Below are 27142 nucleotides of genomic sequence, written 5' to 3' on the forward strand. Positions count from 1 at the left end.
ACAGTAGTTATTGTGATGATCTTTGATTATGTGACATGAAGGCTGCCTCTCTGCCCAAATGTGCAAGACTGATCTTTCTATCACTAGCCTCATGTCCCCCTCAGAAAACACACACTGTGCTTCTCCAAAGAGTTTCCAACCGTTTTTGACATAACAGGAAGTTTTAAAGACCAATCCCAGGCCCATAATTTATTTCTGGCAAATGAGCATTTATGGGCATGCAGGCAGACAGTGCCTCTAACTAAAGGGGAGCAGAGGATGAAAGAGGGCACTCTGTTCTCTGTCAGGGCTGCACTGGCAACAGGTTCAACATACTTAACATGGCACAAGAGGAAGCAGGTATGGGCTGGGATTTGCAATCTTCTGCCCTTGGTGCAGGCTCAGAACCATAGAAGAAAAGAGAGATTCAGCATTTTAAAGAATTTAAGTAGCCAATTCTTAAATTATGCCCCAATTGTATCAAGAGGTCATTACAAACATCCCAAAGAGGATTAAGGCTTTAGCAAAGCTGGATTCCTCAGAGTTACAGCTCTGTTCTAAATGCTTAGGACAAGGCTGGGAAAACTTTTAATGTCAAGAGCTGTATTGCCTCAAGGATAATCTATCAGGGTGTGGAGCTGCACGTCAGTGGGTTTCAGGGGCAAAACCAAAGGATGACCCTTTCTATCTCACAGCCAGTCCATCTTTATTTCTTCACCCATGTGCCAACAACAACGAAGTCTTTCCTCAGTCCTTTTTCTTAGGGGAGTCCCACATCAGTTTTGGAAGCAGCCTGAACTGTCCAGTTACAAAATGCAACATGAAATTAGGATGAGGGTTCAAAATTGGCCACCACTGATCTGAAAGCACATCCTATCTGGAACAGAATTCCATGTATCTCTTTTTATTTTATTTTTAAGGAAAAACTAATAATTTCTAGTCTTCAAAGTTCCTGCAAATGATATGGATAATTAAAACAGGAATGGGGTGAGACTGATGATGGAACAGGACAGATTCCTATACTTCATATACAGCTTCATTAAACAGTGCCTAGCCAGCTCTGTCAATCCATTTATCTCTATGATCACCATCTCACAAATGATCTCTGACAGGAGGAATAACTTAGGGTCATAGAATTATAGAACTGCAGAATTCCAAATGTCATCCAGTAAATCTGCAGCTAAAACATTTCTGACAGATGGGCATCCAAACACTAACCTACAGCAAAGAAGAATCCACCACCTTCTGAGGTAACCCAGTCCACCGTCAGATAGTGTTTACCGTTCTGAATGCCCACACATAGGCTGAAATCTAGTTACTTATCACAGTGAGTTGCAACCAGAGTAAGCCCATTGAATCAGTGGGGATTTGCTGAGTCAACTCCTCCATAAACTCCAATAATTCAATGGGCCGACTTCAGCTATAATTTACTATGCTAAGAAGATTTCAGCCCATGACTCTTTTACCCAGATTTTTTAACATATCAAGACAACACATTTTCATTATTAAAAAGCTTACTTACACACACACACACACACACACACACACACACACACATACACACAAGCTTTTTAATAATGAAGATGTATTAAAACATCATGTTTTGTCCAGAAAAGGTCTGAGGCATATATGCTCTGGAATTATGTGCATTATGAAACTACTTGGAAGGAATAAAAAGCCTTCTTAATCAGAATGGGAAGACAACAACTTAATCAGAGTGGGAAGGGACGGAAGAGTAATTGACCTTTTCTAGAAATGGCTGCGCTGGAACTCACTATTTCAGTAAAATCCTTTTGCCCTCAGAAGGCTCACTGAATGAGGATTATGGATAAGCACTAGTCATAATACCCTTCTCAAGAAAACTACTCTTAATAGATAAGGGGGGTGTTGTTACATAGCCTGTCTGAAGCTGAGAGATGAGGCAGGATAGCACAAATACCATAAAGATAATTAAAATGCTGAAAAAGTTCCACAGGTGGAAGCTCTTATCTCCCAACAGCCAGCAAGAATTCAATGTTTTAAAAAAATGAATCAGGATAAAGTGGGGCTACCCTCAAATACCTTGATGAAAGCATAGCCAGCACCGTTGTCAGTGATGGTCAACCCAAGGGCCTCCTCAGATTTGAACACATCAACCTCCTTCCTCTGGCCTTTTGTATGGGCAAAGATAAAGTCTTCCAGGCCAATCTGGCCACCCAACAATTTGTCCATGTCCACTTTGTGGGTATTTAAGGTACAGAACATCACCTAGAAGTATTCAGAGAGAAGAAGAGAGAATCAGATGCTGCAGACACCTTAACTGCTGTGTAATATTTGGCTCAACAGATGCAGTGGGACTACACCTTCAAAAATATGGGGCATAGATGCTTTGTGCCAGTGGTCTTTAGCTGATGTTCACAGACATTTCCCCACACAAAGGCAGACACACCTAAATCGTGGTGCCACCCCACACGGTCAACCAGGTGCAGAACCTTCCTAACGCTAGAATGGGTATTGCAGTGTGCTTACCTCAGCTGGTGAGATTTTAAAGGCCTCTGCAATTTTACTGTATAACTCCTTCACATTGGTGAAGCCCTCAATCCGGCCAGTAGGACTTCCATGGGCAAGCTGAGTGTGGAATACCAGGCGAGGGCGAAGACTGGCTGGGGGAGGGGGAAGGCCTGGCTGAAGGGTTGCCACGCTGCCAACACTGCCTACCCCCACCCCACCCAGGCCGCTACGGATGGGCTCAGCTTCCTCATTCTCCACCAGTGGAGGGGCCTTCTTCCGACGACCTAGTCCAAGCGGCATGAGGGAGATGTGGCCAGGTAGCAGTGAGGGTCGGTCACCCAATATATGGATCTGGAGGTAGAAAAGGCACACAGAATCAATAACATGGAAGCCCTGTAGGTCATTTGAAATGATAAGCAGATTATAAAGCAAAAGCAATAAGGAGGCTCTGGAAAAAGGCATTGCCTACTAGGGAATATGTTTTCAACACAATACAGTACCTAGATCTAGGAAAGAGAAACTTTGACTAGATAGGTGCAGAACTTTTCTCCCCAGAACATAGCAGTTCTATGTCTGTGGCCTCAGGTTAGGTTGATTCACGTTATAAGTGAGCAGGTATAGCAGCCTTACAAATAAACTCACACAATCAAAATATTACCAGCCTGCTGTCTATACATATCGTTTGGGACACACCAATCGCTTAAAAGGAAGAAGTGAAAAACTCTTTTGAAAGTTTAAATGCACTACCATCTATTCAACCAGACCAGACAAATTACTACAGGAGAGTTGCTTCTTGGGAACATACAGTATTGTCCCCTTGCAGAAAATTACAGGCTTATGTAGGCAAGCAACCATCAGTGAATGCAGCTCACAACCACATTTACATCTTTGAACACAGCTTAACTTGCTTCATCTCACACACGTTAAGTTCCATAAAAACATAATGAGGGAGTGGGTTAAGGGGAGACTAGGTAACTACATTGTATTGGGGGAGGTGCATGCATGTGCTCTACCCTGTTCCCCCTAAAATAAGAACTAACCTGAAAATAAGCCCTAGTAGGATTTTTCATGATGCTCATAATATAAGCCCTACCCCCAAAATAAGTCCCAGTTAAGTGAAACCCTGCCCTCCACCATTGTGCAGCAACCAGAAGATGACATGACTATTCAAATAACATAGATTGTACATGAAAAAAATAAAACATTCCCTGAAAATAAGCCCTAATGCATTTTTGGAGCAAAAATTAATATAAGACCCTGTCTTATTTTCAGGGAACCAGGGTACTTCCTATCAGGCTTTTTTACTTTTAAAACTTTTATACTATTATCGGCTACATTTTATTTAACACAACAAAGAACAATCAACTACACAAATTTCACTGTGACCATAACACAGGAAAACAATACTAATGCAATTTCCAAAAATGTTTCTTTCAGAGTCAGAAAAATGTTGAAGCTACAAGGAAAACCTGCTTCCTCCCCTCATTTTTTATTTTGGAGAAAAATATGCAACGCTTAGCATCTTTTACAGCTCTTAGGTTTTTTTTGTGTGTGTAAGTTCATAAAGAAAGAGAAATAAGAGGTATTGTATCAGGATTGGGAAAAGATGAAGCAATAAATGAGCTGGGGCAGAGCCATCCTGCAGTTTTGCTCATATAAGTCAATTCATAGTCCTCTCTCTCTCTCTCTCTCTCTCTCTCTCTCTCTCTCTCTCTCTCTTCATTTCCCTCCCTTCTCCCATTCCCTTGGAGCCCTGTTCCCCAGGCAGCTATAAGGCTTTGAAACAAAGCATCCATTGGAGCTAAAGAGTGCTTCTTTCACAGCCTTACTGCACAGTTGAAGGGGGATTTTAAGGGGGTTGCAGTGCCAATTGAGCCCTTTAAAAATGCTCCAAAGCCCCCTGTGCCTAAAACTCCTCAAAACAGTAATCTGGCTTTTAAATTAGAACCTAATGTTGATCCGAGTGGAAGCTTTCTTTAAAAAACCAATTGCTATCAGGAGTTCAGGTCAATGAAGGGGAGCGAGCCACCAACAAGATTTGTGGGAGGCAGGCCATATCCAGCAGTTTGTTCACACCAATGCCATAGAAATAACTTTCACTTCATTTAGATATACAGTATAATATTTTTGAATTGATTTATTTCACATGTCTTACTTCACAGTAATCAAATGTGTACGGAAAGTGAATTCTATGAACATGTGATCTCTTCTCTTGCAGATTCTGTTCAGAGTCTCGTCTTTGTCCAAAGGTGAGGTCTTGAGAAGAAAAACCTCACTCTTCTTTTCTTTCTACTTTTTATTTATTTTTCTCCATGTTTTACTTATTTTTCCCACATCACAGGGCATTTATAATGCCATGGGTATTTCAGGAATCTAATAGGGGAGCAAACATTTCTATCTTCTGGCTACAACGCTCCCACTTGACACTTGATTTCAGCATAGCAGAAGCCTCTATCCAAGATTAAATCTCTGTCTGAACCCAGAACTCTTCTTTCCTCTACAATGTTCACATCTATAAACATTACAAATATTTACAGGTCCAAGTATCCTTCCTTAAAGACTGACTAAACCCAACAAGGAAAGCCATGAAGTAAATACAATCAGATAAAGATGTAGATGTTCCAATGTTGTTCTTGTAGTTCTAAATGTGAAAGAGAAACACATTCCTCAATGCCTGGGCTGGAATGCACATGTAAACTGAAATGCTGTATTACTATAGAATCAAAGCCTCCTGCCAACTAGACAAACATACCAACAAAGTGCCCTAGTAAATCCTTCATTTCTAAGGCTCTGGTTCCCTCTTAAAGAGAAGGAACTTTAGGAAATGAGCAGGGCCACAGATACGGTATGAGAACGCGCAAGTAGAGGGCACAGGCACAGGCACAACAGGAGCCGTTTCAGTCTGTCTCTGTTCTGGGATCAGGGTGGAGCAAGTTGATTCAGAGCAGAGAAACTGGCCACAGGGAGTTCCCTAGAGAGGGTGGGGACAGCAAGGGAATTCAGCCAAACACTGTGTGCTTCACAATAAAGGAGAGCAGAGCCAAACTACAGGGCGCAACACTTCCCAATCTACGATAAGTATTACTCTCTTCTCTGATACCACCAGAAGCAGCTATTTTCAAAGAAGCATTCTGTCTTGTTTCATACTGCCAATTCCATTGCGGTCCAGCTCATCATATCATTTTCTACTACCAAAAGCCATTGCACTACTTTAAACTTATATCCCTCCCTCTTGGCATCTCTCCCAAAAGTCTGCCACAGCACTTTGACCCACTTTGACCAATCTAAGTCCTGATTTCACTATATTCTTATCCTTGCTGTCATTTCAAACAACTGTTCAGGAGATAATCACTCTCCAAAATTCAACCCTACCAAGACAGTAGGCATTTACCGGCCTTCAAATTAGCTCTAAATGCTCGTTTCTTGCCAAGAGCCAAGAATGTTAGATTTTAATTTGTCTAGACAGCAGACATACAAAAGACAAACGGCTGACAGCTCCCACCATAAAAGAAGTACAATAGGGAATATATTATTTTATACAATAAAGCATAATGAATACGTGATGTATAACTTTAAATTTACAAATTTAATCTTTATTGTAAAATGAGTTCATTTGTAAATCTAACAGTTCAGATTTGAACTACTATGAAACACTACTAAGATTTCAAAAGTTGGCTTGCTTAAAACACTGTATATTTTGGGGGAAAGCCAGATAACTTCAGAAATCTGTTCTATAAATTCCTCGTATACAGTACTGTAGCTCGTTGCTAAGGTTTGTTGACGTTCTGTTGTGAAGTAGGGACTTCTGTATAAGACCACTAAGATGCTAAGCTTTAAGTAACCAGAGAACTTAAACAGATCCACAACAAATCCACTGCATTATGACAGGAATTACTTCATCTATACCTAAACAATAAGAAAGTGTATTGCCAAGCTTCTTTTTAAAGCTTCATATGGCAATGCCATAGGAAATCAACTCTGAGTGCTCACTGGAAAGACAGATCCTGAAGCTGAGGCTCCAGTACTTTGGCCATCTCATGAGAAGAGAAGACTCCCTGGAAAAGTCCATGATGTTGGGAAAGTGTGAAGGCAAGAGGAGAAGGGGACGACAGAGGATGAGATGGCTGGACAGTGTCATTGAAGCTACCAACATGAATTTGACCCAACTCTGAGAGGCAGTGGAAGACAGGAGGGCCTGGCGTGCTCTGGTCCATGGGGTCATGAAGAGTTGGACACGACTTAATGACTAAACAACAATGGCAATGCCCATCACCTCACTAGACAACTTGTCCCATACAATCACTGGTTTTACAGCTATAGATTCACTTGCAAAAAATCTACAAAAGCTGTCATTTCCTGCAATTAAATGCACTACAACTCAATTTTAATTTATTTATTTGGCTTTTTAACATTAAAAATGCATCCACTTGCTGAGATGCAATCTCTTGTTGAGAAACATATTTATATAGTCTTCACCTGTCCTCTAACACTCCAGTCCTATACACACGTTTATCTGGAGGTGCCCAAGCTGACCTACTCCTAAACTAGGATTGCAGGCTGTACCGGCCAGTTCATTAAGGTCTAATGTGTCGGGTGTTCTACTCCTGCAACAAAGACTACACAAGTCAACTATCATTGGTCAATGTGGTTCCCATTTTGACTTATCGTGCAATATGCTAGCGAAAGTGTTTCATAGGTAGTACTTCTGCCTTGGCACAATTGTAGCTACTCCACAGGATTTCAGCCATTTGGCTTCATTCTAAAGAAGGCTAGGAGGACAAAGTAGGAAAGAAATAACAAAGATTGACAAAACAGCAGCAAGGAGGAGTAAGGTCTTGTATATATTAAATAATAATTGTGTACAATCAAGCCAGTACTGGCATGGCGACCCTGTTAGAGGTTTTCTAGGTAAAGAATACTCTGGTGTTGTTTCTCATTTCCTTCTTCTGGGGGCACCTTGAAGTTGTGCTGATTGTCCAAGGCCACACAAGCTGACTCTTCTGGAATGCATGGTGGGGGAACTGAACTCCTACCCTCTGGCTCCTCAGCCAGCTACCTAACTCACTTAGCTATGCAGTCAGCTACCTTGTACTGTATATTACCCCTCCATACCAAAACTAATACTTGGAGAAAGTTAACTATTGTTTCAAATACCTGGTTCAGAATATTAAATGGTATTTTTTTTAAAAAATTGCCCTTTTTTTCAAAACAAGAGACCATGATTACCTTTCCAGGAGGTAGTGGTGCTAATCTGCTGCACCACAAAGTCCTGTGTCATCTTTAAGATTAATGATTAGATGGTGGCTTACACTTATGTGGACTAATGTATGACCCCAATTACCGTCAAATCCTTATCAACTGAAGTATGGACTAGCTATGCTTCCTAATACTATAAGCATATTATGACAGACTGTGCCTATATTCTAGGCCAGTAAAGCTCATGCAAGCAATGCTGACATCACCAATATCATTACTATGAAGGAGTGGAGGAGACATGTTTTTAAAAACAAGCTATTTTCCCCCTAGAGTGATAGAAACGTCTGAAGAAAGAAAATATAACTGGACATATCTTCAGAGCTTTTCGTTTTTGCTTGCTAGAGTCAACAAGGAATGATAACGAATTGTGTCTCTTGCTGCAGTGGGTGCAGTTTCCTGCCTCAGGAAGTGGTGACCAGTGACCTCTTGGTGAAGGGTCTAGAGACACCAGGTGGGAAAAGAGCATAAACTGGCAGGTCTATGAGGAAGGGTGGGCTGCTGTGTATCTGCATGGAATGGGCAGCTCATATTTCACTATTAATATATATAATGACTTAAGAATATGCACCAAAAGCACCCATATTCTGTCATCAGAATAAATGACAGATGCCTCCCTAGATTTTCCAGGTTACTAATATATACTGGCAGTAAAACTCCAGATTTCAAGGATTTTGCAATATTTTATAAAAATGCAGAAAAAGAAGCAATTGTTGAAAAGACCAGCACTGATGGAGGTAGAAAATGGTGGCCACAGAAGAAGAAATATATATATGAGGCATTTAAATAAAAGCTTTTAGAATTTTTATATATAAAAGGTATTCACCTGGTGCAAAAACAAACAAACCAACCCTGCAGCTGCCATGTGAGCCTCTCTGGATAGGGCACTGCACCAGCAAGGGACCATGACAGAAATGTCTTCCTTCTGTAGCCACCCTTCTCAACCTATTTGGTGGGAATATCTGGAAAAAGGTGTGGATAAAGAACCTAGGGTCCAGATAAATAAACATGGGAAATGTCAGTCCTTTAGCTAAACTGTCCTGTGCTGCCCAACGCTTTACAGGACAGAAACAGCACTGCGAACTTCAAAAACCCAGAGATTCTCAAGTGTCAGATGCCACATCCCTGATGTGTGCTCAGTTATCAGGTTTGAGACAGCTCTGGCTGTAAGTTAAGCCTAGTAAGTACAGGGGGCCTGCTTTATATCCTTTTGCCTAAGGTCGAGTTAGGGAGTAGACTGTATGCCCCTCAGTGATGTAAGCAAGAAGGTGAGCTAATCCAGCCTGTCAAGGCTGACATGGAAGGAATAGTCAACTGTTCCAGAGAAATAGGCCACCGATGATGTTCTAATTTCTGAAGAGAAAGAACCCAGTTGTTACAACAACAAAAGAGGGAGACCCTATTAGGCCCAAAGCCAACACTTTACAGATCCAAGCACGATCCCACAGCAGCACAGAGAAACAGCTTATTGAACCAGTAGAAAACAGACAAGGAGATCTGTCCCATGCACTGGGCAAGAGACAAATTAACATACACAGCATTTAGTTTTTTTCTGTTTACAACTTCCCACAAAACAGCAATGCTGACCACAGGGAAGGGATATTAAATATATTCAGAAAGACAGGAAAACCAGTTTCCTCTGCTGCTAGACATCTGGGTGTTGCTAGCAAATTATCCTCAACACCTACTCTACAATTAAAGGAAAACAAAGGTCAATATCAGTGGTGAAACTAACCCTTCTCTGACAGAACCTAAAGGGAACCTGCTAGGATACTCTCCCAGTCTCTTGCAATAAGGAACAACTTGCATACAAAACCAGAAAATACATTTTAAACAAACAGCCTTTGAAACAACCACTTGTTAAATCTTTGGATCATAAAACACAGATTTCCAAAGAGTTTCAGTCTGTGTAACAAAAACAAAAATATTGTGGCACCTTTAAGACTAACAGATTTATTTCAGTATGAGCTTTCATGGATTACAGTCTGCTTCCTCTGACACACGAGAGCACAATATTTAGGCCACAGATTTGTCTACACGGTGTACAGGGGCTAAATACCCAAATTGAGTTATCTCTAATTAAGAAAATGCCCTAACATTTCACTCCTCAGAAATTAATTCTGGCGGGAAGAAGGACTTGTGTTTCAAATCCTACTCTTCTCCCTAAGATCAGCAGGAAAGAGAGATGTTAAACTCCCTGGACAATTTAGGAGAACGTAGTAACTTCGTTACACTCCAAAGTTCCAATTAAAGAACCGGGAACGCCGGCTCCCGTTCCAACTGACGCTCCTTGAGGGCGAAACGTCTCGCGGGGGCAACGACACCTTCCTTCGTATTCTGTATCCAAGCAACTTCGGCTACGGTTTGGTACATGTGCAAACAGGCAGGAAGCTTCTTCCCGCAGGGTGGGGGCGGGGAGAGAACGCTGGATGCCCGGACACCTGGGTTCTTTTCCCCACCACCCCTCAACTCAGCCTTCCCAAAAGCTTCCTTTTATCTCCCCCCCCTTCCCCCCTCACCCCCACCCCCACCCCCAGCATCCGAATCCCATTTGGGCAAAGGCAGCCGGCCGCCCTCTCACCGCGGCGCTGTCCTCCTCGCCCGCCGCGCGTCCCTCCCCCGCGTCTTACCCTCGTCCGTTTCCTCGCCGGGCCCGTCCCTCAGCCAAACTACAGCCCCAGCCCAGCGAGGCCTGTCCGCCCCCCTCCGCCCAGTAGGGGGCGGGCCCCAACGCCGCGCCTACCATCCAACCGGATCACACTTCGCATACTTCCTCGACGAATCACAGTTGACTCCGCTAAGGCGGAACATTCCTGGTCTTTCACACCAAGTCACTCCTCCCTTCCCTGTCAAGGTGCGATAGCAAAAACAGGGCAGGGTGAGGAGCCGAAACACGGAGGAATGGAGCATACCATCCTTGAGAAGTTGGGGGGGAGGGAAATGAATCGAACGTATCCTGAAAAGCCACAGAGATATCACCCCTACACAGTCACCACCATTACGTGGCTCCACCTCCCCCCGCCTGAAGATTACGTTTGGTTCGTGTTCCCATAGCGTTCTATTAGCCAGTTCTGTCGCTACGGAGTCGTGGAACCGAGAGGGCGGGCGGCCTTTCTCGCTTATCCGGTGCGTGCCGTGAAGGAGCAACGCAGGCATTATCATTCCGACTACGCCGAATTGGCTTTTCCATCCGTTTCTCGGGGTCTGCCGTTCACCGACCGAGACTTGTATTTTGATACAAGCGCTGGTTACCAGAGCGTTGTAAAATCCATATGAACAGAATACGTCAGCGCCTGGGTGCAATAAGTCCTGACATGAAATAAGGGAAGTTCTGCAAATACCCGGGTTTGGCCTGGGCTAACTCCAGGAATGCTGGCTTTGAGAACAAGAAAGGCAAAAATGTACTGTATAGGCCACTTCCAAAAATATAAGTCCGAGTACAGGACTTCTCTGTAACCAGCTTGCCCTCCTTTCTTCTTTGCATTCAAAGACGGGCAGACTCCCAACTAGTTTTGAGCCCCTGGAGTGGGGGGGAAAAAAGCAAGCCAAACCACCAGCTCTTATTAACTACGTACACTACAAATAACATGGACTCGTAACTGACTTACAGTAACCTTCCAATATAAGTGAGTTATCTAAGGAGTAGTTTTATCAGTTCTGCTCCCTCAACGACCTTCCGTGGCAGAGCTAGAGATTCAAATCCAGGCCTCCTGAGTCCTAGTCTATTATCACCTTATCCACTACACCAGGTTGGGTGGGTATCTCACAATTTTTTCTTGTTCCATTAAGTGATGCAGTGCTTCAGAGATTGCTTACCAGAGTCTTAAAAGAGATTTCACTTTCCTTGCCCCTAGGTGGAGAAGCAAAATAAGGGTTCGATTTGCCATTAGTGGCTTGCTTATTAAGCCACTTCATGATACTGGAAATTCCAATCGGAAAGAGGCTCAATAGCCAGGAAGGTTTGGTTTTGATCTATTTCTAGTGACCCCACATGCCGGAAAGGAACTAAAACAGAGCAATCTTACCCAAACTGAAAAAAAATAGAAACCTCTGACAGGCTCAGAAAAATGTGAGTAGGACTGCTTTGAGGATGTTTGGTTTGCTCCAGTGATTATGTAATGTGATTCCCAGAAAAAAGAGCAAACCAATAGTCCCACCAACAGATCAAACAGCAGGACAAATGCCAATCTGATGGAGCCCTAAGAGTGACAAGACTAAAAAGACAAAAGATCTTGCAATATAGCAAGTAGTAATTTGAAGGAAATCAGTTATACGTTCCAAGTGATTCCGGCAATCTCTCCATTTCTCTTTTCCCATTTGTCATATTTTCATACCTATGCCTACCTCTCTAGCCAAGTGACTCCTGCCTGCTTCCTAACTAGAAGGAAAGGGCAGGTTCCTTGCCTCTGTGCTTTATCAGAGCTACCTCAGGCTTTTGTACCAGTGAAGGGGAGAAGGGAGAAAGAAAATGAGGGTATTTCATTCATTCATTCATTCATTCATTCATTCAATTTTTACCCCGGCCCTCTAGACAACGTCTACTCGAGGGTGAGCTAGTAAGTCAGCTGCATGGCTTTGAAAGCAGACACAGAAGCAGTTAACATTTCTAATTTGGGAGCAGGGTATGTGTTGCTGTTCCTCAGATGCATCATGATGGAGGGGATAAACAGGACAACGGAGGGGCAGCATCTGACTGAATGCCTCTGTATGGGTACCCAGTTCCATCCTGATTCTGCCTAACACCCTGAATGTGCCCAACATTAGCAACTCTGATTTCTACCCCAACAACAACAAAAAGCACCTGTCACCACTGATTTAGAAATGCCAGTACACAGTGAGCCAAATCGCATCACAAATGTGAGATTCTATTTGTTCCTTGGGTTTTCATACTTGCTGAGTCAATTTTTTATTGTTGCTATATTCCAAATGTTTTGTACCTTCTATTAACCCATAAATAAGTAATTAAATAAATAAATAAAATAAAAGTAAGTCCTCATTCAGAATGTCATTATTTGAGAAAACAGATATGCTCAGTGGCACTAATTCAGGAAACAATACAAGGTGCCTTGCAAAAAAAAAAAATATTTTCCATTATGTTAACTGCCCAGATTTATTCTCCACCAGGCAGTGTTACCATAGATAGTGGTAATGGTCCTGGGTTCCCAGCATTTCTTCAACAATTGACTGTATGATATCCCAATTATGTAGCCTATGGCTTTGTCGCGTCCCCCCCCCCCACAGTGTCCCTTGTTTGTTCTCCCCAAACTCTGGTCCACCCTCTGGATGAGTTTCCTCTTTTTACGCTGCCACCAGTAGATCTAGTTCACACTACACCAAATATAGGCATCTCAGACATGTTCTGCCCATACAACAGGTTTATTGATCTTTTAGTTGGTAAGTAAATCACAGATGTAAATCACAGGGTCATTCATTAAATTGGGTTTGATTATACATTTGCTTGTACGTGCTTTTATTCACAATAACCGCATTGGCAATGTTCTCTATTCCTTTTAACTCTTTCCTATTCTCTATAACACTCCAACTTTCCACTCTCAGTATTAACTCCCTCAATTCAATGTACTATAACTCTCTCACTTCCATTCCCTATCTCTCCTTCTCTCTGTCACTTTAACTCCGCCCCTCCTGTCCTATCATAGGCTCCTGTACTTGAGCTCCATATGATGGACAGGAGTGATGTGTGCATTCCACCACAGGCTTCTAACTTAAATGCTCGAAGGGTGTCCAGTTGTTGACACATTTTGACATTTGTGGCCCAACAGCTCCTGAAATTAATGGGCTGGGCCTGCCTAAATCTGCATAAGGCCAAATATGCATCACAGTGGGACCGTTGAACATAATAGCATAGGGTGGCACACCACACATAGCCCCTTCCATGTTGGGGGAGGTTGGTTTTTCTAGCAGACATATAAGCAGCCCAAGGCCATGCCAGGGATTTTTTGTTGTTGTTACAAGATGCGATATGACATATCACAACACAAATGTATGTGAGTTTCCCTGCTCTTTAACATTAAAAGATTTTCATGAGAACTTAAAGAGACCTGGTTTCTATTGTACTACTGTTCTTCATATATAGGAATGTATTCAAAAGTATAATGCATGATCTATAGTTTGGAGTGCTGGACTCCCTTGTTCCGTTATGTGTACACTAGACTTCTGTCTGTAACTTCTGCCTCTCGCTGGTTGAGCTTCATACCTGGGATGGGCAGAGGATAAAGCTGAACAAAGGACCCAAGTCGTCCTTCTGCCTGGAGTAGGACAAGTAATAATGATTCCCCCCTCTGACGAGATGACAGAGAACACAGAAATCACCAGAGTGTACATCTGCTGGGCTTCTCAGTCAAGGGAGTCTCCAGAGTAAGAGGTTGCACAGGCAGCTGCTTTGTAGAGACCTGCTGTATCAACTGCTCTCTTGCTGCAGTATTTACCAAAGAATAACAATAGTACTGGCAGGGCTATTCAGTGCAGACACTGCAGTTGTGACTCACATTTTGTCACCCTGTCCTAATCCCTATTAGAGGCTGGGACTTCATGGGATGATTGCCCTCATAGGTTTGGATCTATTGTTAGATGTGTTGGTGATTTTCAGTAGATCAGCGAGGATTTTTGATTTCTAATTGTGAATAACTATAGCAACTAAATTACTCTGCAACTCATCTCCTAAATTATCTTGTTGAACTGGATTTTTGTTTGAAGATCTGAAGCTAGTCTGCACATGTAGGAAAGAGTACACTATACAGCTGAGGTGGTAGATCACATTTTGGACTCTGTCACAAATAAAATGCTGAGTATGAAAACAAATAAGTAAGGAAGGGTTTTCTCAAGCCAGCTTTTAATTCCCCCTCCCCCTTTTCTCTTTTACTGATTGTAGGTAAGCCATGTGCTTTTGTGGCTGAGGAGGTTTCTTTATTTTATTTTAAAGTAATAATTATGTGATCTGCTATCTCATGTTACCTTATTCAGCTGCATGTACAGGTCTTTGCTTAATTTCTGTATTTATTTATCATCTACATACCGGTATATGTAGGAAGTTAACGATTAGTCAGGTAAGCTCGGTCCAAAGTTTATAGAGCTTGAGAACTTAATACTATAATCTTAAACTGGACCATGTTGGCTGCTAACAAATAAAACTACAGATGGAGAAATCTTGCAAGCCACTGCCCCCGTCCCCAACACAACCGAACACTGAAACACATTTTATTGGAAATAATATGAATTGGGTGGGGTTGACACCATGGCCTGATTTTGTACTGGCTTTGTTTTTAGAACTTCACTCCTACATTAATGTTTACTGCTATAGAGCCAGATATTTGTAGGAAGGATTTTAGCTGGAATATGTTATAATCAAATTGTTGTGGCTGTAAACAGGCAGCAAGAGAGGTGCTAGCAATGAAGGTGAGTGTTCTTTTAGAGTTGCTATTAAAATACGGTGTTCTGATAATGCACTGTAATATTTTATGTACCTTATATTGTTTTTATTTTACCTGAAATTATTGTTTAGTTAAATGCCTCCCCCGCCCCCTTTCAAGTGCTTTGTACTTTGACAAGTTGGTATTGTGCACCATTTTGGCCAGTTTCTGGTGGATAATTTGTGCTTAGCTTTACTTTACTTTACTTCTCCAATACAATTTTTTTTGAGGTAGCGACAAGACCTGCACAAAGTATTTGAAGTTCAGTTATATTGCTGATTTATTTAAACTATTTATCAATTTATTTATTTTATTTATACCCCGCCCATCTAGACCAAAGTCTACTCTGGGCGGCTAACAACAATCCAAATAAAATAAAATAACAACATTAATACAATTGAAGATGGCAATAAATAAATTAGGTATTGACAGGAAGGAAGGCCTGCCTAAAGAGCCAGGTCTTGAGTTTGCTCTTAAAATCACTGTGAAGGTTCAGATATTATTTATTTATTTATTTATTTAAGAGAAAATAGGGCCTTCTCGGCGGTGGCTCCTCGCCTGTGGAATAATTTACCTCCTGGTATTCGCGGAGCTCCCTCGCTGGGCACCTTTAAGAATCTATTAAAGACCTGGATGTTTCGGCAGTCCTTCTCACCAGATTACTTTTGATTTTCTTTTCTCCTTTATTGTTTCTTTACTCTAATTGTTTTGTAATTTGTTGTTTTATTTTATTGTATTTTATCATTGTTGTTGGCCGCCTAGAGTAGTCCACCGTGACTAGATAGGCGGGATATAAATTAAATAAAATAAAATAATAAATAAAAATAAATTTATTTATTTATTTAATCAATCAATCAATCAATCAATCAATCAATCAATTAATTAATAAATTAATTAATTAATTTTGTTTAGGGCCTCCTTATCTTCAAATAAACCATGAGTCAATTTTGAATCAAACGAATTGTCTCTATTTATTAACTCTGGTAACGAAACAGTAACATCAACAGGCTTAGTCAAGAACTTCACTTGCGAGAGCAACGGCTCTCGCAAGGGCAACCACATGTCGGTTTCCAAAGGGTTCAAAGACTTAAACTCCCAAGGTCCCACCAACACCCGTTCGGATTCTTGGGCTTCCACTTCAGTTCCCTCAGTAATCAGTAGCGGGAGGGTTTCCTCATCCCCTGTCCATCCCCATAACGGGGATCCCTCTCCTGGCTGGGTGTCCCACGGTCCAGGTAACATCCCATTTTCCGCAACTCCTCCATATGCCGTGCTCGACGCGCTTCCGTCTCCTTTGCTACTGCTTCTTTCTCCTCTCTCAGGCAACGGCGCCACTCGCGGGCCACTGATTCTCCCCAATAAGACGGGCGTTGGGGTAGTCCCTTTTGTCTTCTGTAGTCAGCCTCCTGCTTAGGCACCTTGACTTGTTCCCATCGTCCCGTCCAAGGGTCCTGCAACCAAATTGTTTCCCACCCCACCCCCGTATGTTGTCCCGGTCTGTATTTATATCCCCTTTTCCCGCCTTTACCACAGACCGCCCCTTTTCTTCCTTTCCTGCCATCTTGGGTTTGGTCTGGGTAGAGATGGTTAGCCCCTTCAGACCCGTTTCCAAATCCCTGGTGTCTACTCCTTGATGTTTCAGCCTCTTCCTCCTCTTGCTGTCTTCCAAGTCCCAGGTATCTAAACCTTGGTGTATTGTTCTAGGCGGGGTAGGTGGTGGAGTGGTCTGCATCCCCTTAGACGCCTTGGGGAGAGATGGCATTCCCAACAGGACCTCTTGACCCAGGTCTCTGGCTTCACAGTCAACCAGTGAGGAAGCCAGACAAATTTCTTGGGGGGAGATTGTTCCAGAGGTGAGGGGCCATTGCTGAGAAGGCCTGATTTCTTGCTCTTTCTCTCTGGGCCTCTCTCGGTGTTAGGACCCTCAACTGCCCATCTTGACTAAAGTGAGTGATCTGGGTAGATCTAGGTGGGAAGAGGCATTCCACCAGATATTGAGGTCCTAAACCATTTAGGGCTTTATATGTCATCATTAATACTTTGAAATCAGTGTGGAAACAAATGGGCATCCAATGCAAGGCATCCAGATTGGGGGAGATATGTTGATGTTTTCTCACCCCAATAAGAAGTCTGATTGCCGCATTCTGGATCATTTGAAGCCTCCACATCGATCTCAAAGGTATATTTATAATATTTATCAAAGTATTTATAATACTAATGATTTTATTTTACATATTCCTGACTCTCAGCATAGGATTTGGTACTTCCACGCAGCTGCTCCCTCAGGGTGCAATCACACAGCTGGAAAGGTGCACATCTGACCAGACTAGTAAGGGTCACTTTGCAAGGAGTGATCTCCCTTAAAGTGACTTTTCCATCTGCCATGGAGTTGTTCCAGCCCCCCCCCCAAAAAAAAACCTAGTAGTACTACAGCTGGACCAAAAAGGACCAGCTTGGGCACCAAGTGGGGTCAGGCTAGAACGCAATCCCCCATGTGTTGTGTGATCACTGGGAAATAGATTGTACCAGACTGTTCCACAAGTGGTCCAAAATGTTATCTATTTCCCTGTGTGATTACAGCTTGAGTCAGAATTTTGACAGAGGTTCACACAATCCCAAGAAACCTTTCCTGGTCAGACAGTAAAAGATCAGAGTCTATAAGTACAGAAGTAAAACTTAAAACTCTCTGCTGTAATATTTACATTAATATTTACAGTAGTGAACTGAACATTTATTTATACTACAATCTATAATTGTAGACATGGCCTAGAGGGGCGGGGTAAAAATCAAATAAATAAATAAATAAATAAATAAATAAATAAATAAATAAATAAATAAATAAATAAATAAATAAATAAATAAATAAATAAATAATGGAAAACAGTCTATTGAATTGACTATGCCATAAGTTCTTAACCTGTGGTCCACAGACCCTTGGGGGGCCCGCAGTGTCCTTACAGGAGGTCCACGAAGGCTTGAATAAATGTTATGATCTTTTGCAGTTAAAACAGAAAGAAAGAAAGAAAGAAAGAAAGAAAGAAAGAAAGAAAGAAAGAAAGAAAGATATAGAACAAAATCTTAATTTTCCTTGCTTGTTTGTGTAAAACTTGGCTTTTCTAACCCATGGCCCCCATTAAAAACTAACAAAATTAAAAAATCAGTTATGTTTGATAAAAAAATAACTGTTTGATATTTCTGCACACAGTGAGAACATAGAAGTGAATGATGCTGAGTGTTTGAGAGACAACATGTGACATTTCTTGCTACTGCTCAGTGAGTCATAAGCCACAGGAAGAAAGAGTCGGAGTCAGTCGGAGTTGGTGTGTGTGAGTGTTCGGAATTACTGTACTTCGCAATTGTGTTTCTTCTTTGATTTCTGCTAATAAAATGGTTTAGTTTTTGTCGGGTAAAATGATTTTTAGATATTGTCACAGTAAAATTTGTAATGATACATTTTGGCTAAGCCTCAGAATGGATTGCTGGCTGAATTTGGAACATAAAAGAACTGATGATGGTGAAGAGGGTGTATCCTGTTCAAACCAAATGAAACTTCTTCGTCATCTTAAAAAGTGTCACCTGTCAGTCGTTTGATGAGACCCTTCATGAGAAACTTTAAATAAATATTTGGTGCACTTTAGGGTTTTAAATCTTGAGTTAAGTCTTGGTGGTCCATGGCTATATTTGGTGGTCCATGGCTATATTTAAAGTCTATGGTAAAGAAAAAGTTAAGAACCACTGGACTATACCATTTAAACCTAAATACAAATAATGCTTAATTGTTAGCAAACCCTAACCACCTTACTGCTCATCCCTAACTCCATTTACAAACAAATTAACATGCTCTAGTTCCAGTATGAATGCTTGGGAGACCCTATACTTTTACTTTCTCTGTTGTAAGAACAATGCTTATATTCCTCTGCTTTTTGTTTCTTAACCACTAACTGATCCATAAGACCATCTATCACATGATGGCTAAATTTGCTCAGAAATCTTTGTTCAGGTAAACATCTAACTGAATTACTGTACTGCAATTCATAGGCTTGCCAGCACTCTCAAACGTGACTCAAACCCAGACTTACAGTTTTAGAAGTAATTTGTTCCTTCTATTTGATCAAGATATCATCTATATGCTTGTTAATTTTAATTATTATTTTTCTATCATTTTGTCAATTAGTAGGAATTACATAATTCATCTTACCATTTTCTGTATTCCCTTTTGGCCACTATTTAATATTTTTACCAAAGGCTATCCTGGAAAGATGTTACTTTTTGTTATAAGATCATAAATTTCATACGAGTCTTGTTACAAACTCTCTGACATGGATTCAGTGGTCAGAATCCTATCAATTATGCCCACTGGTGTCAAGTTTCAGCCAAAATTGCAACCAAATTAGACATCTATGTAGGGATTTCCTATCACACGCCAATTAGATGGTATACAACAGGACACATCTACAGTATTCTATCTTCTTAACTTGTGGCAATCTGCCACCAAAAGTATGCCATGAAGTCAGAACTGACTCATAGCAACCCTAATAAGACTTTCAAGCTAAGTGAGACATTTTAAGGAGTGGCTTTACCAGTTCTGCAACACCAGTGAGCTTTTGTGGCCGAGCAGGGATTTGAATCCAGGTGTACTGGGCTGTAGTCTGTCATTGAAAGCTACAGTCTCATAAATTTATAAGCGGATCTAACCAATGCTTTTTGAGTTTATTAAGAAGAGGTAGGTCATCTCTGCCATCACCAATATGTCAAACTCCCATCTTGAAGATCATGAATGTTTTCCCTAAATTTTCTTCAGTAAAGACAGTGAAGATTCTTGCATCTGCAATCTCTTCACCTTCAATCCTGTCATCATCCAATGGTCCAATTATCACCTATGGCTATTTTGTTTTAATTTTGTGTTTTCAGCAAAAATTTATGGAAGTTGTTTCTTCCTCATTGTTACAGTGCAAGTTTGTGTTCCATTTTGTCCAGGGAGCACTTCAGTTCCCTAAAGGAACACCTGTATAGTGTGTGTGTGTTTAGTCGTTTAGTCGTGTCCGACTCTTCGTGACCCCATGGACCAGAGCACGCCAGGATAGTATTTCTAACATTTTTTCTCGATATGGCTTGTTAACCATACTTGTGGCAGAAACTTTGATATGGTTTCTGATCAGTGGTATACATTGTAGCAGAAATTGTAATTCTTTGGAGTAACTAAATCTGACTCCTGTGCCATTCTATGTAAATTATTTTGATCCAGCCCATATTTGTCATTTCTTGTTTTGACATCAAGAGTAAGCATAATTGAAGCAGAAGCAACTATGGCATGGTCGAGCACAATTCAAGGTGATTTTCTTTGTATCTGATAGCAAACTGGTGAACACTTTACTTAATAGTTTCAGCTTCCAGCAAAGTTAGAGGTCCTTTATGTGTATTTTGGTATATTTATTGTTACTCACATTTTTCTACATTCTTGTCCTACATGAAAACCTCCAACTTACCTGTTTCATTGTAATCCAACATTCAGAAAGTAGAATTGCTCATGCAGAATGGAAGCAGCTGTGGCCTTTTCTCACCACCACCCCTCTTTATACATGGAGAGCAGCAACTGAACAGCGAAGAGCTCCATGCCTCTTGAAACTCTCCATGATCCTGAATTAGGGTCACCACTCAGATCAACAGCTCCCACAGACTGAGTTTTTCTTCTTTATATTTGTTACCCTCTATGTATATGAGGGTGACAAAACAGGAACAAAAGTGTTTAGGGCTAGAGCACTCCTCTCTGTGCATCAATTTTACCCAGTTTTGTTCACCTGAATACATGGTTTTGATCACCTGGCAATATTGCATACACATAAATACTAACAATGAGAAAATGCTTGAAGCATTATTTGAGAGATAAGTATCTTCTTCATTTATGAGACTAGTCTGAGTGCTTATGTTTTAAAATGTTTTCTCAATTTATTATTCAATAATATTTTTATATGTCCTTCCCCCTGACATGCTAGTTTGTCTAATGCAAAATAGCCAGTGCATTGAAAACACATGTTGGAACTTCCTCTTATACTGAACATAGTATTTGAAAAAGATCCTTGGGTTCATGAAAGAAAAGTGTACAGTAAAATAATCAATTGGCAATTTGTGTAACAATATATGTGCAGTGAATAAACAATGATGTGAAAATAAAGAGGACCTCAGGAATTCAAGTTAAGTTTTTCTGAATTGTTAAGGCGTGGCTCCTGTGGTGGGCAAAACACAACTGAGGAGTGGAATACCGGAATATCCGGTAGAGGAGTGGAGCTACCAACGCTCCCTCTGTCCTGAAATCTGTGATTCTGACCAGGTGCTGTGAACCCATTACTGTGAACAGAGAGCACAACAAAGAATCCATGCTTGTAAATACTATAATCAGGCATAGCAGAAATGAACCTTTAGGGTAGAAACTCTAATATTCCAGAAAGAACTCAGGATAATGGAAGGATCTACAAATAAAGACCTACAAATAAAGGACCTACAAATAAAGAACTAGGTCATGTTGAAGGACCTACAAATAAAGAACTAGGTCATGTTGTGTAAAAGCAACAACTGTAAAGCAGGGATATTATGCTTGAAGTCTTTCTATGAATTAGGGATGGGAAAAAGTGTTCACTAAATTCCACATAGGAGTATCAAGAATTTTTAAAGCTTTTAACATTTGAGAGTTCTTATTTCAGCCAAGAGTCCTCATAACTCAATGTTTTCCTTAAGATGTAAGTACTGTAGTGTCCTTTCTCTTAAATACATACAGGCACTGCATGCACAGGACTGGCTGATCAGTGCAAGTAATGCAAATCGCCCATCTGCTGCTTCTAATGCTTGTATTTTATTTAAAAATACATTTTATTTAAAACCGCACTCAATTTTTTTGCACAAAATACTAATTTGTGGCAGAGATCGAAAGTGTCAGGATCTCTCTCTCATCTGTTGAGAAACACTTGCATATGCAAAACACAGGTGCAAATTTAAACCCCTATGACAGAATCATTTTAAGTTAGTTACTATTCCCTTAACTAAACCTGATGGGCATGGTAGTAATCTACTTTAGGAATTATACAATTACTGTAAGTGTGGAATGCACTCAACTTGGAAACTCAGGGTGCAACAACATTGACAAACAGGTGAATTTGAAGTACTTTTCAGTAACTGCACAACACAAAAGTCAATGTGTATCAGACCAACCTTTTTTTGCTTATTCTTTGCCCTGCTGCAGGGGGCTTTTGCTTTTTAGAAGCTGGAACAATAGGAAGTTTACTTCCTGTGTGATTGTTTCCTGCTACAAAAGGGTGTAACTAGTGGTATGATGATGTATTAAGCTGGAGCATGATGTTTTGGGACAGCAGAAACACCATTCCCACAATCTGACTCCCTCATCACTCTGAAGTATTTTTTTCAACAAACAAGTTTAGCAGTAGATCATCTTATTACTGCTTTGATACATTTGTTTAGTACTAGATCACCTGTGCATAGGGGGAAAAGGGTAAGAAAGAAGAGCCAGGGATAACTGTGTGGGCAATATCAAAGGAAGGGGGGCTATGAGCATCCAATTAAGGGCCAATCCAGAAACTGGTGCTGAAACAATCCAGGTTCTTTGTGATCACCTAATCTGAGTACAGTTGTAAAAGGGACTGCAAATCAAGTTGACCTAGGGGTTTAAATCTTTGCCAGTGTAGTCACTCTCACTGTTACCATATTTTTCAGTGTATGACACTTTTGTTCTAAAATTACACTAAAAATTGAGGAGTGTCTTTTACACAGAACAACCCAAGATAGCTGAGGAGAATAAAACAGCATATACCTTGCCTCTGTAAACAGACTTCCTTCAGTCATGAAGCTTAGCTTCAGAGGCAGGGCTTTGTTGCGGTGCTGCCAGCAAATCCAGAGAAGAGCTCTCTGGAAAAACTGGAACCCTCCGGTCCAGGATCCCCCTTTTGAAATGGTGATCGAAGGAGAGTCTAGAAGTCTCTCTGAAGCAGATGGTGAGCGGAAGAAGGAGAAAAATGGGAGGCAGACCCGGACCTTTTTCTTCTGAAGAAATCACCGTGCACGGACTGGAGCGGGCACCATTTATTTATTTATTTATTTATTTATTCAATTTCTACCCCGCCCCTCTAGACAGCACTGAGCCGTGAGGAACCCTTTACCAGGGGAGAGGAGAGCAATCAATATAAACTAATACAGTAATACAGTGGTGGCTCGCTTAACGATTGCCTCGTTTAGCGATGAATTTGCATAACGATGTGGTTTTTTTAGAAAATAATATGCATCGCATAACGATGTTTCCTATGGGCGATTTTCACTTAGCGAAGTTTGGGACCATGCTTCGCATAACGAATGCGATTTTAGGTCCCCTGCTTCACTTAATGATGTTTTTTTTCCAATTAAAAAAGTGTCTTAGAAGGGTCAAAAACAGTTCTAAATGCTTGGATTCGTTAGAGGACCCCTTACGTCATGTGCAAACCTGATTTGGCTTTGATCTGACTTTTCGTTAATGTTTTGTGAATTTTTTTTTTGGCCCATAGGAACCAATGAACCTGTCAAAATCTGACAGCTCCATGCTTTCCTATGGGGGAGAAAACAATTTACAAAAAATTAACGAAAGTTCAGATCAAAGCCAAATCAGGTTTTCACACAACTTAGGGGGTCCTCTAACGAACCCAAGAATTTAGAACAGTTGCTGAGTCTTCATTAATTTTTTGTGAATTTTTTCTTCCCCCATAGGAAATAATGGAGCTGTCAGATTTTGACAGCTGTCAAAAGTTGGGGGGAAAAATTCACCATAAATTAATGAAAAGTCAGATCAAAGCCAAATTAACTTTTTCATCCGTTTTAGAGGGTGCAGAAGCTAATCCAAGCATTTAAAACCATTTGACCCTTTTATGACACACTTAATTTTGCAAAAATTGACTTCGCAAAGCCATTAAAATGTATTGAGTCAGCTTCAATACATTCCAATGGAGGATACATTGTTTCACTTAGCGATGTTTCCTATGGGTTTTTTCGCTTAACAACGGCAATCCGTTCCAATTGGAACGGATTAACCGGTTTCCAATGCATTCCTATGGGAAATGGTGTTTCGCATAGCGATGGTTTCACATAGCGATATTTTTTTTGAACCAATTAACATCGCTATGCGAGGCACCACTGTATATAACAAGTAAGCCGAAGCCTCTGATTTATGAAACAGCCTCATTAAGCTGAAATAAGAATGAAAATATTTGGCCAAAAGAAAAGCGGCAGCGGGTTTATCTTATCAGTCTGACTCAAAAGCGAAACCAAAGCTTCTCCAAGTGAACTCTTAAAACACCAGGCTGATTCTAAAGCCGAGAGTCTGAGACGGAAAAATAAATCTTGTTTTTGGAAAAGAATCCCAGATAGTTACACCATCTGACTGGATTTAAGGGACTTGAGTGTGGTGAATGCCGTTTGGCTGGAATACTTCTCTCTTCGCTTTTCCCTGGATTTTGTGAACTGTAAATAATAGAACTTGGTTCTCGGGAGAACGGAGCTGACGTGGTCGACTGGACTAAGGAGTATCGAGGGGTTAATGAAGATCACAAGACGGGCTTCAAAGTCAACTACAGGACAGTTTGAGACTTGGTGATTGTTGTTTTGTTTGTCGGACTGCGGACTGCATGCGAGACTGATAATAGAACTTGCTGAACTCAGGAGAAGGAAAAAAAACTGCCACGGTTCTATTTGACTCTGTATTTGCTGGGTTAAAAGTTAATTTTACATTATAATATTTGGATAAAGATTGGAGGGAGATCTAAGGGGAGGTTTATGATGAGGGGTTTGGATTGTTGATAAAATTGTGGAAACGGTGGAAGGATATTTAAGGGGTGATTATTGCAGTTAAGGGTATATTACTGTCTATACAAACCCCAAAGCCTGAGATGGACCCCAGAAATTCAAGAGAACAAATGGAGACTGGCAGATTAACATTCATAGGATAATAAAAAAAGGGTTTCAGCAAGTGAATGAAAATCTTAGCAAAATAGAAGATTTGATGAAAGGGGGGACAGTAGATGCCAAACAAAACTTAAATGAAACTGTACAAACTTTAGAGCCGTCTCTATTAGGCATGACTCCAAGTAACATAAATGGTATAGAGAGTTACCCAGTGATCTATGCAGCTTCCAAAATTAAAAAGCATTATGTTAAAAATCTTAAGGAAGCAGAGATACTGAAACCAGAGACTCTTATGGTGAAAATATGGGAAGTCAAAAAAAGGGATATTTTGTCAGATGAGTTGAAAGACTGTTTTTAATTCAAAAGGACACTGAACAATGGGATCTATGGTATAAATGGCAGCAGCTACCAGTGTTGGAGTAACATAGAATAAAACTAAAATTAAATGATAAAAGCAGGAGGGTAATCAAACAGCAGAAAAGCAAAAAGTTGATTTGCATCTGTAATATGAATTAATTGGATGATGGTATATTTTATGTTCTCCTATCCCCCCAAACCTTTTGCCCTTTTCCCTATTCCCCCCTTATTTTCTGTACAGTGGCGCCTCGCTTAACGAGCGCACCGTATAACAATGAAATCGCATAGCGATCCGTTTTTCGGATCGCTAATGCGATCGCTCAACGTTTTTAAAATTTTGGCCGCCGGAAGCCAGGAAATGGCCTAAAATGGCCGCGTGCAGCGTTTTCGCGCCCTCGTTAAGCGAGGCGAGGGCACGAAAATGGCTGCCGGCCATCCTGAAGCTTCGCTGAACGGTGAGTATTTGGCCTATTTGGAACGCATTAAACGATGTTTAATGCGTTCCAATGGAAATCGCTGCCCCATTCAGCGATGCTTCAGCATAGCGAAGGTTAATCCGGAACGGATTAACCTCGCTATGCGAGGCACCACTGTACTTTCCAACCCTGTTCTTAAATAAATATTTAAAAATAAAAAAAAGTCATGAAGCTCAGCTTCTTACAGTCAGGAGACTTGGCTTCCTCCAATCATGAGCTTTATGGAACTGATTATCAGCTGATGCTGTACAAACCAATTGGAACAACTCATTGGAGGTGGAGCCTGTAAGCTCAGATTCAACAGGGACTCAAAATGTCTGACTGTTCAGAGCCCAGAAGCTGAATCCTCAAAGCTAAGTTTTCTTAATTTTTGGGGTAGAAAAGGGGGGCATCTTATAAACAGAAAAATACAGTACTTATTAGCTCCCCTTATATAATTTCTCACATAGTGGAATGTGAAAAAGGGAGGAACCCCACCCCCCAATTAAAATAGAGCTACCAGAGGCAAGATTCCACTAAGGAAAATAACTTGTGAAGACACAAAACTATCTCTTTGGTCTGTCTTCTGCGTCAGAGAATGCTATTTTGAGAATCAGCAGTGGAAAATATCGCTTGAGTAGTGTGAAAACGATGCGCTATTAGAACACATCTTTTCCCTTGAAGATTCCTTCTGGGCCTCAAGCAGTTTAGAAAGATCATCTGGTGTGGTCTTAAGATTCCTCCTACTCAGAGCCACACATTTAACATGGGGAATGGTCCCACTACTGTCTCAGATGTTTTCCACTATTGTTAAACACACAGTGTGATCTAGTAGTAGTGTCTTGCCTCACTGGCTTAAAACCAATGTAGGCTTCTATAGTAATTTTTCCTACAATAGAATCATGTATGACTGTTAACAAGTTCACAAAAAATGTACTACTTTAAACGTAACACAATTATTTTTATGCCAACACCAAATCCATGACCACTCTTTGGAATTCATACTTTAAAATATTTGGAAGATATATCAGGTTACATTTGTGTTACACAGCACTTTGATCAGGAGAAATTGTAGGTAACCAATAGTGACCAAATATCAGGATATCCCTAGACAAAGTGGTTTTCTATCGCAATTTCAGTAACATACTGGTTATATAAAGTAATGAAAAAGCCATCTTGTAAAAAAGAAAAAAACTAAGCAGGACACATTTCTGGAAACACTGACTCATGCTGCTTTCCTCCTCCCAT

At 40.9% G+C, this 27142-nt stretch overlaps 1 protein-coding gene across 3 annotated transcripts in view; it reads right to left on the minus strand.

Annotated features, from left to right (window-relative positions):
• Positions 1-10484, minus strand: part of GIPC1 (GIPC PDZ domain containing family member 1) — a 34766-nt gene extending 24282 nt beyond the window's left edge. The window contains exons 1-3 of one of the 3 annotated variants that reach the window (XM_020800380.3): positions 10466-10484; positions 2488-2820; positions 2041-2226 (exon numbers count right to left, since the gene is read on the minus strand). In XM_020800380.3, the coding sequence (XP_020656039.3) occupies positions 2041-2226; positions 2488-2820; positions 10466-10468 (522 nt within the window). In that variant the 5' untranslated portion in view covers positions 10469-10484. The other 2 variants (XM_020800381.3, XM_020800382.3) reach the window with 2 other exon arrangements.
• Between the last annotated feature and the right edge of the window lie 16658 nt (positions 10485-27142).

Source organism: Pogona vitticeps, chromosome 2 (genome assembly GCF_051106095.1).
Source record: "Pogona vitticeps strain Pit_001003342236 chromosome 2, PviZW2.1, whole genome shotgun sequence".
NCBI lineage: Eukaryota > Metazoa > Chordata > Lepidosauria > Squamata > Agamidae > Pogona > Pogona vitticeps.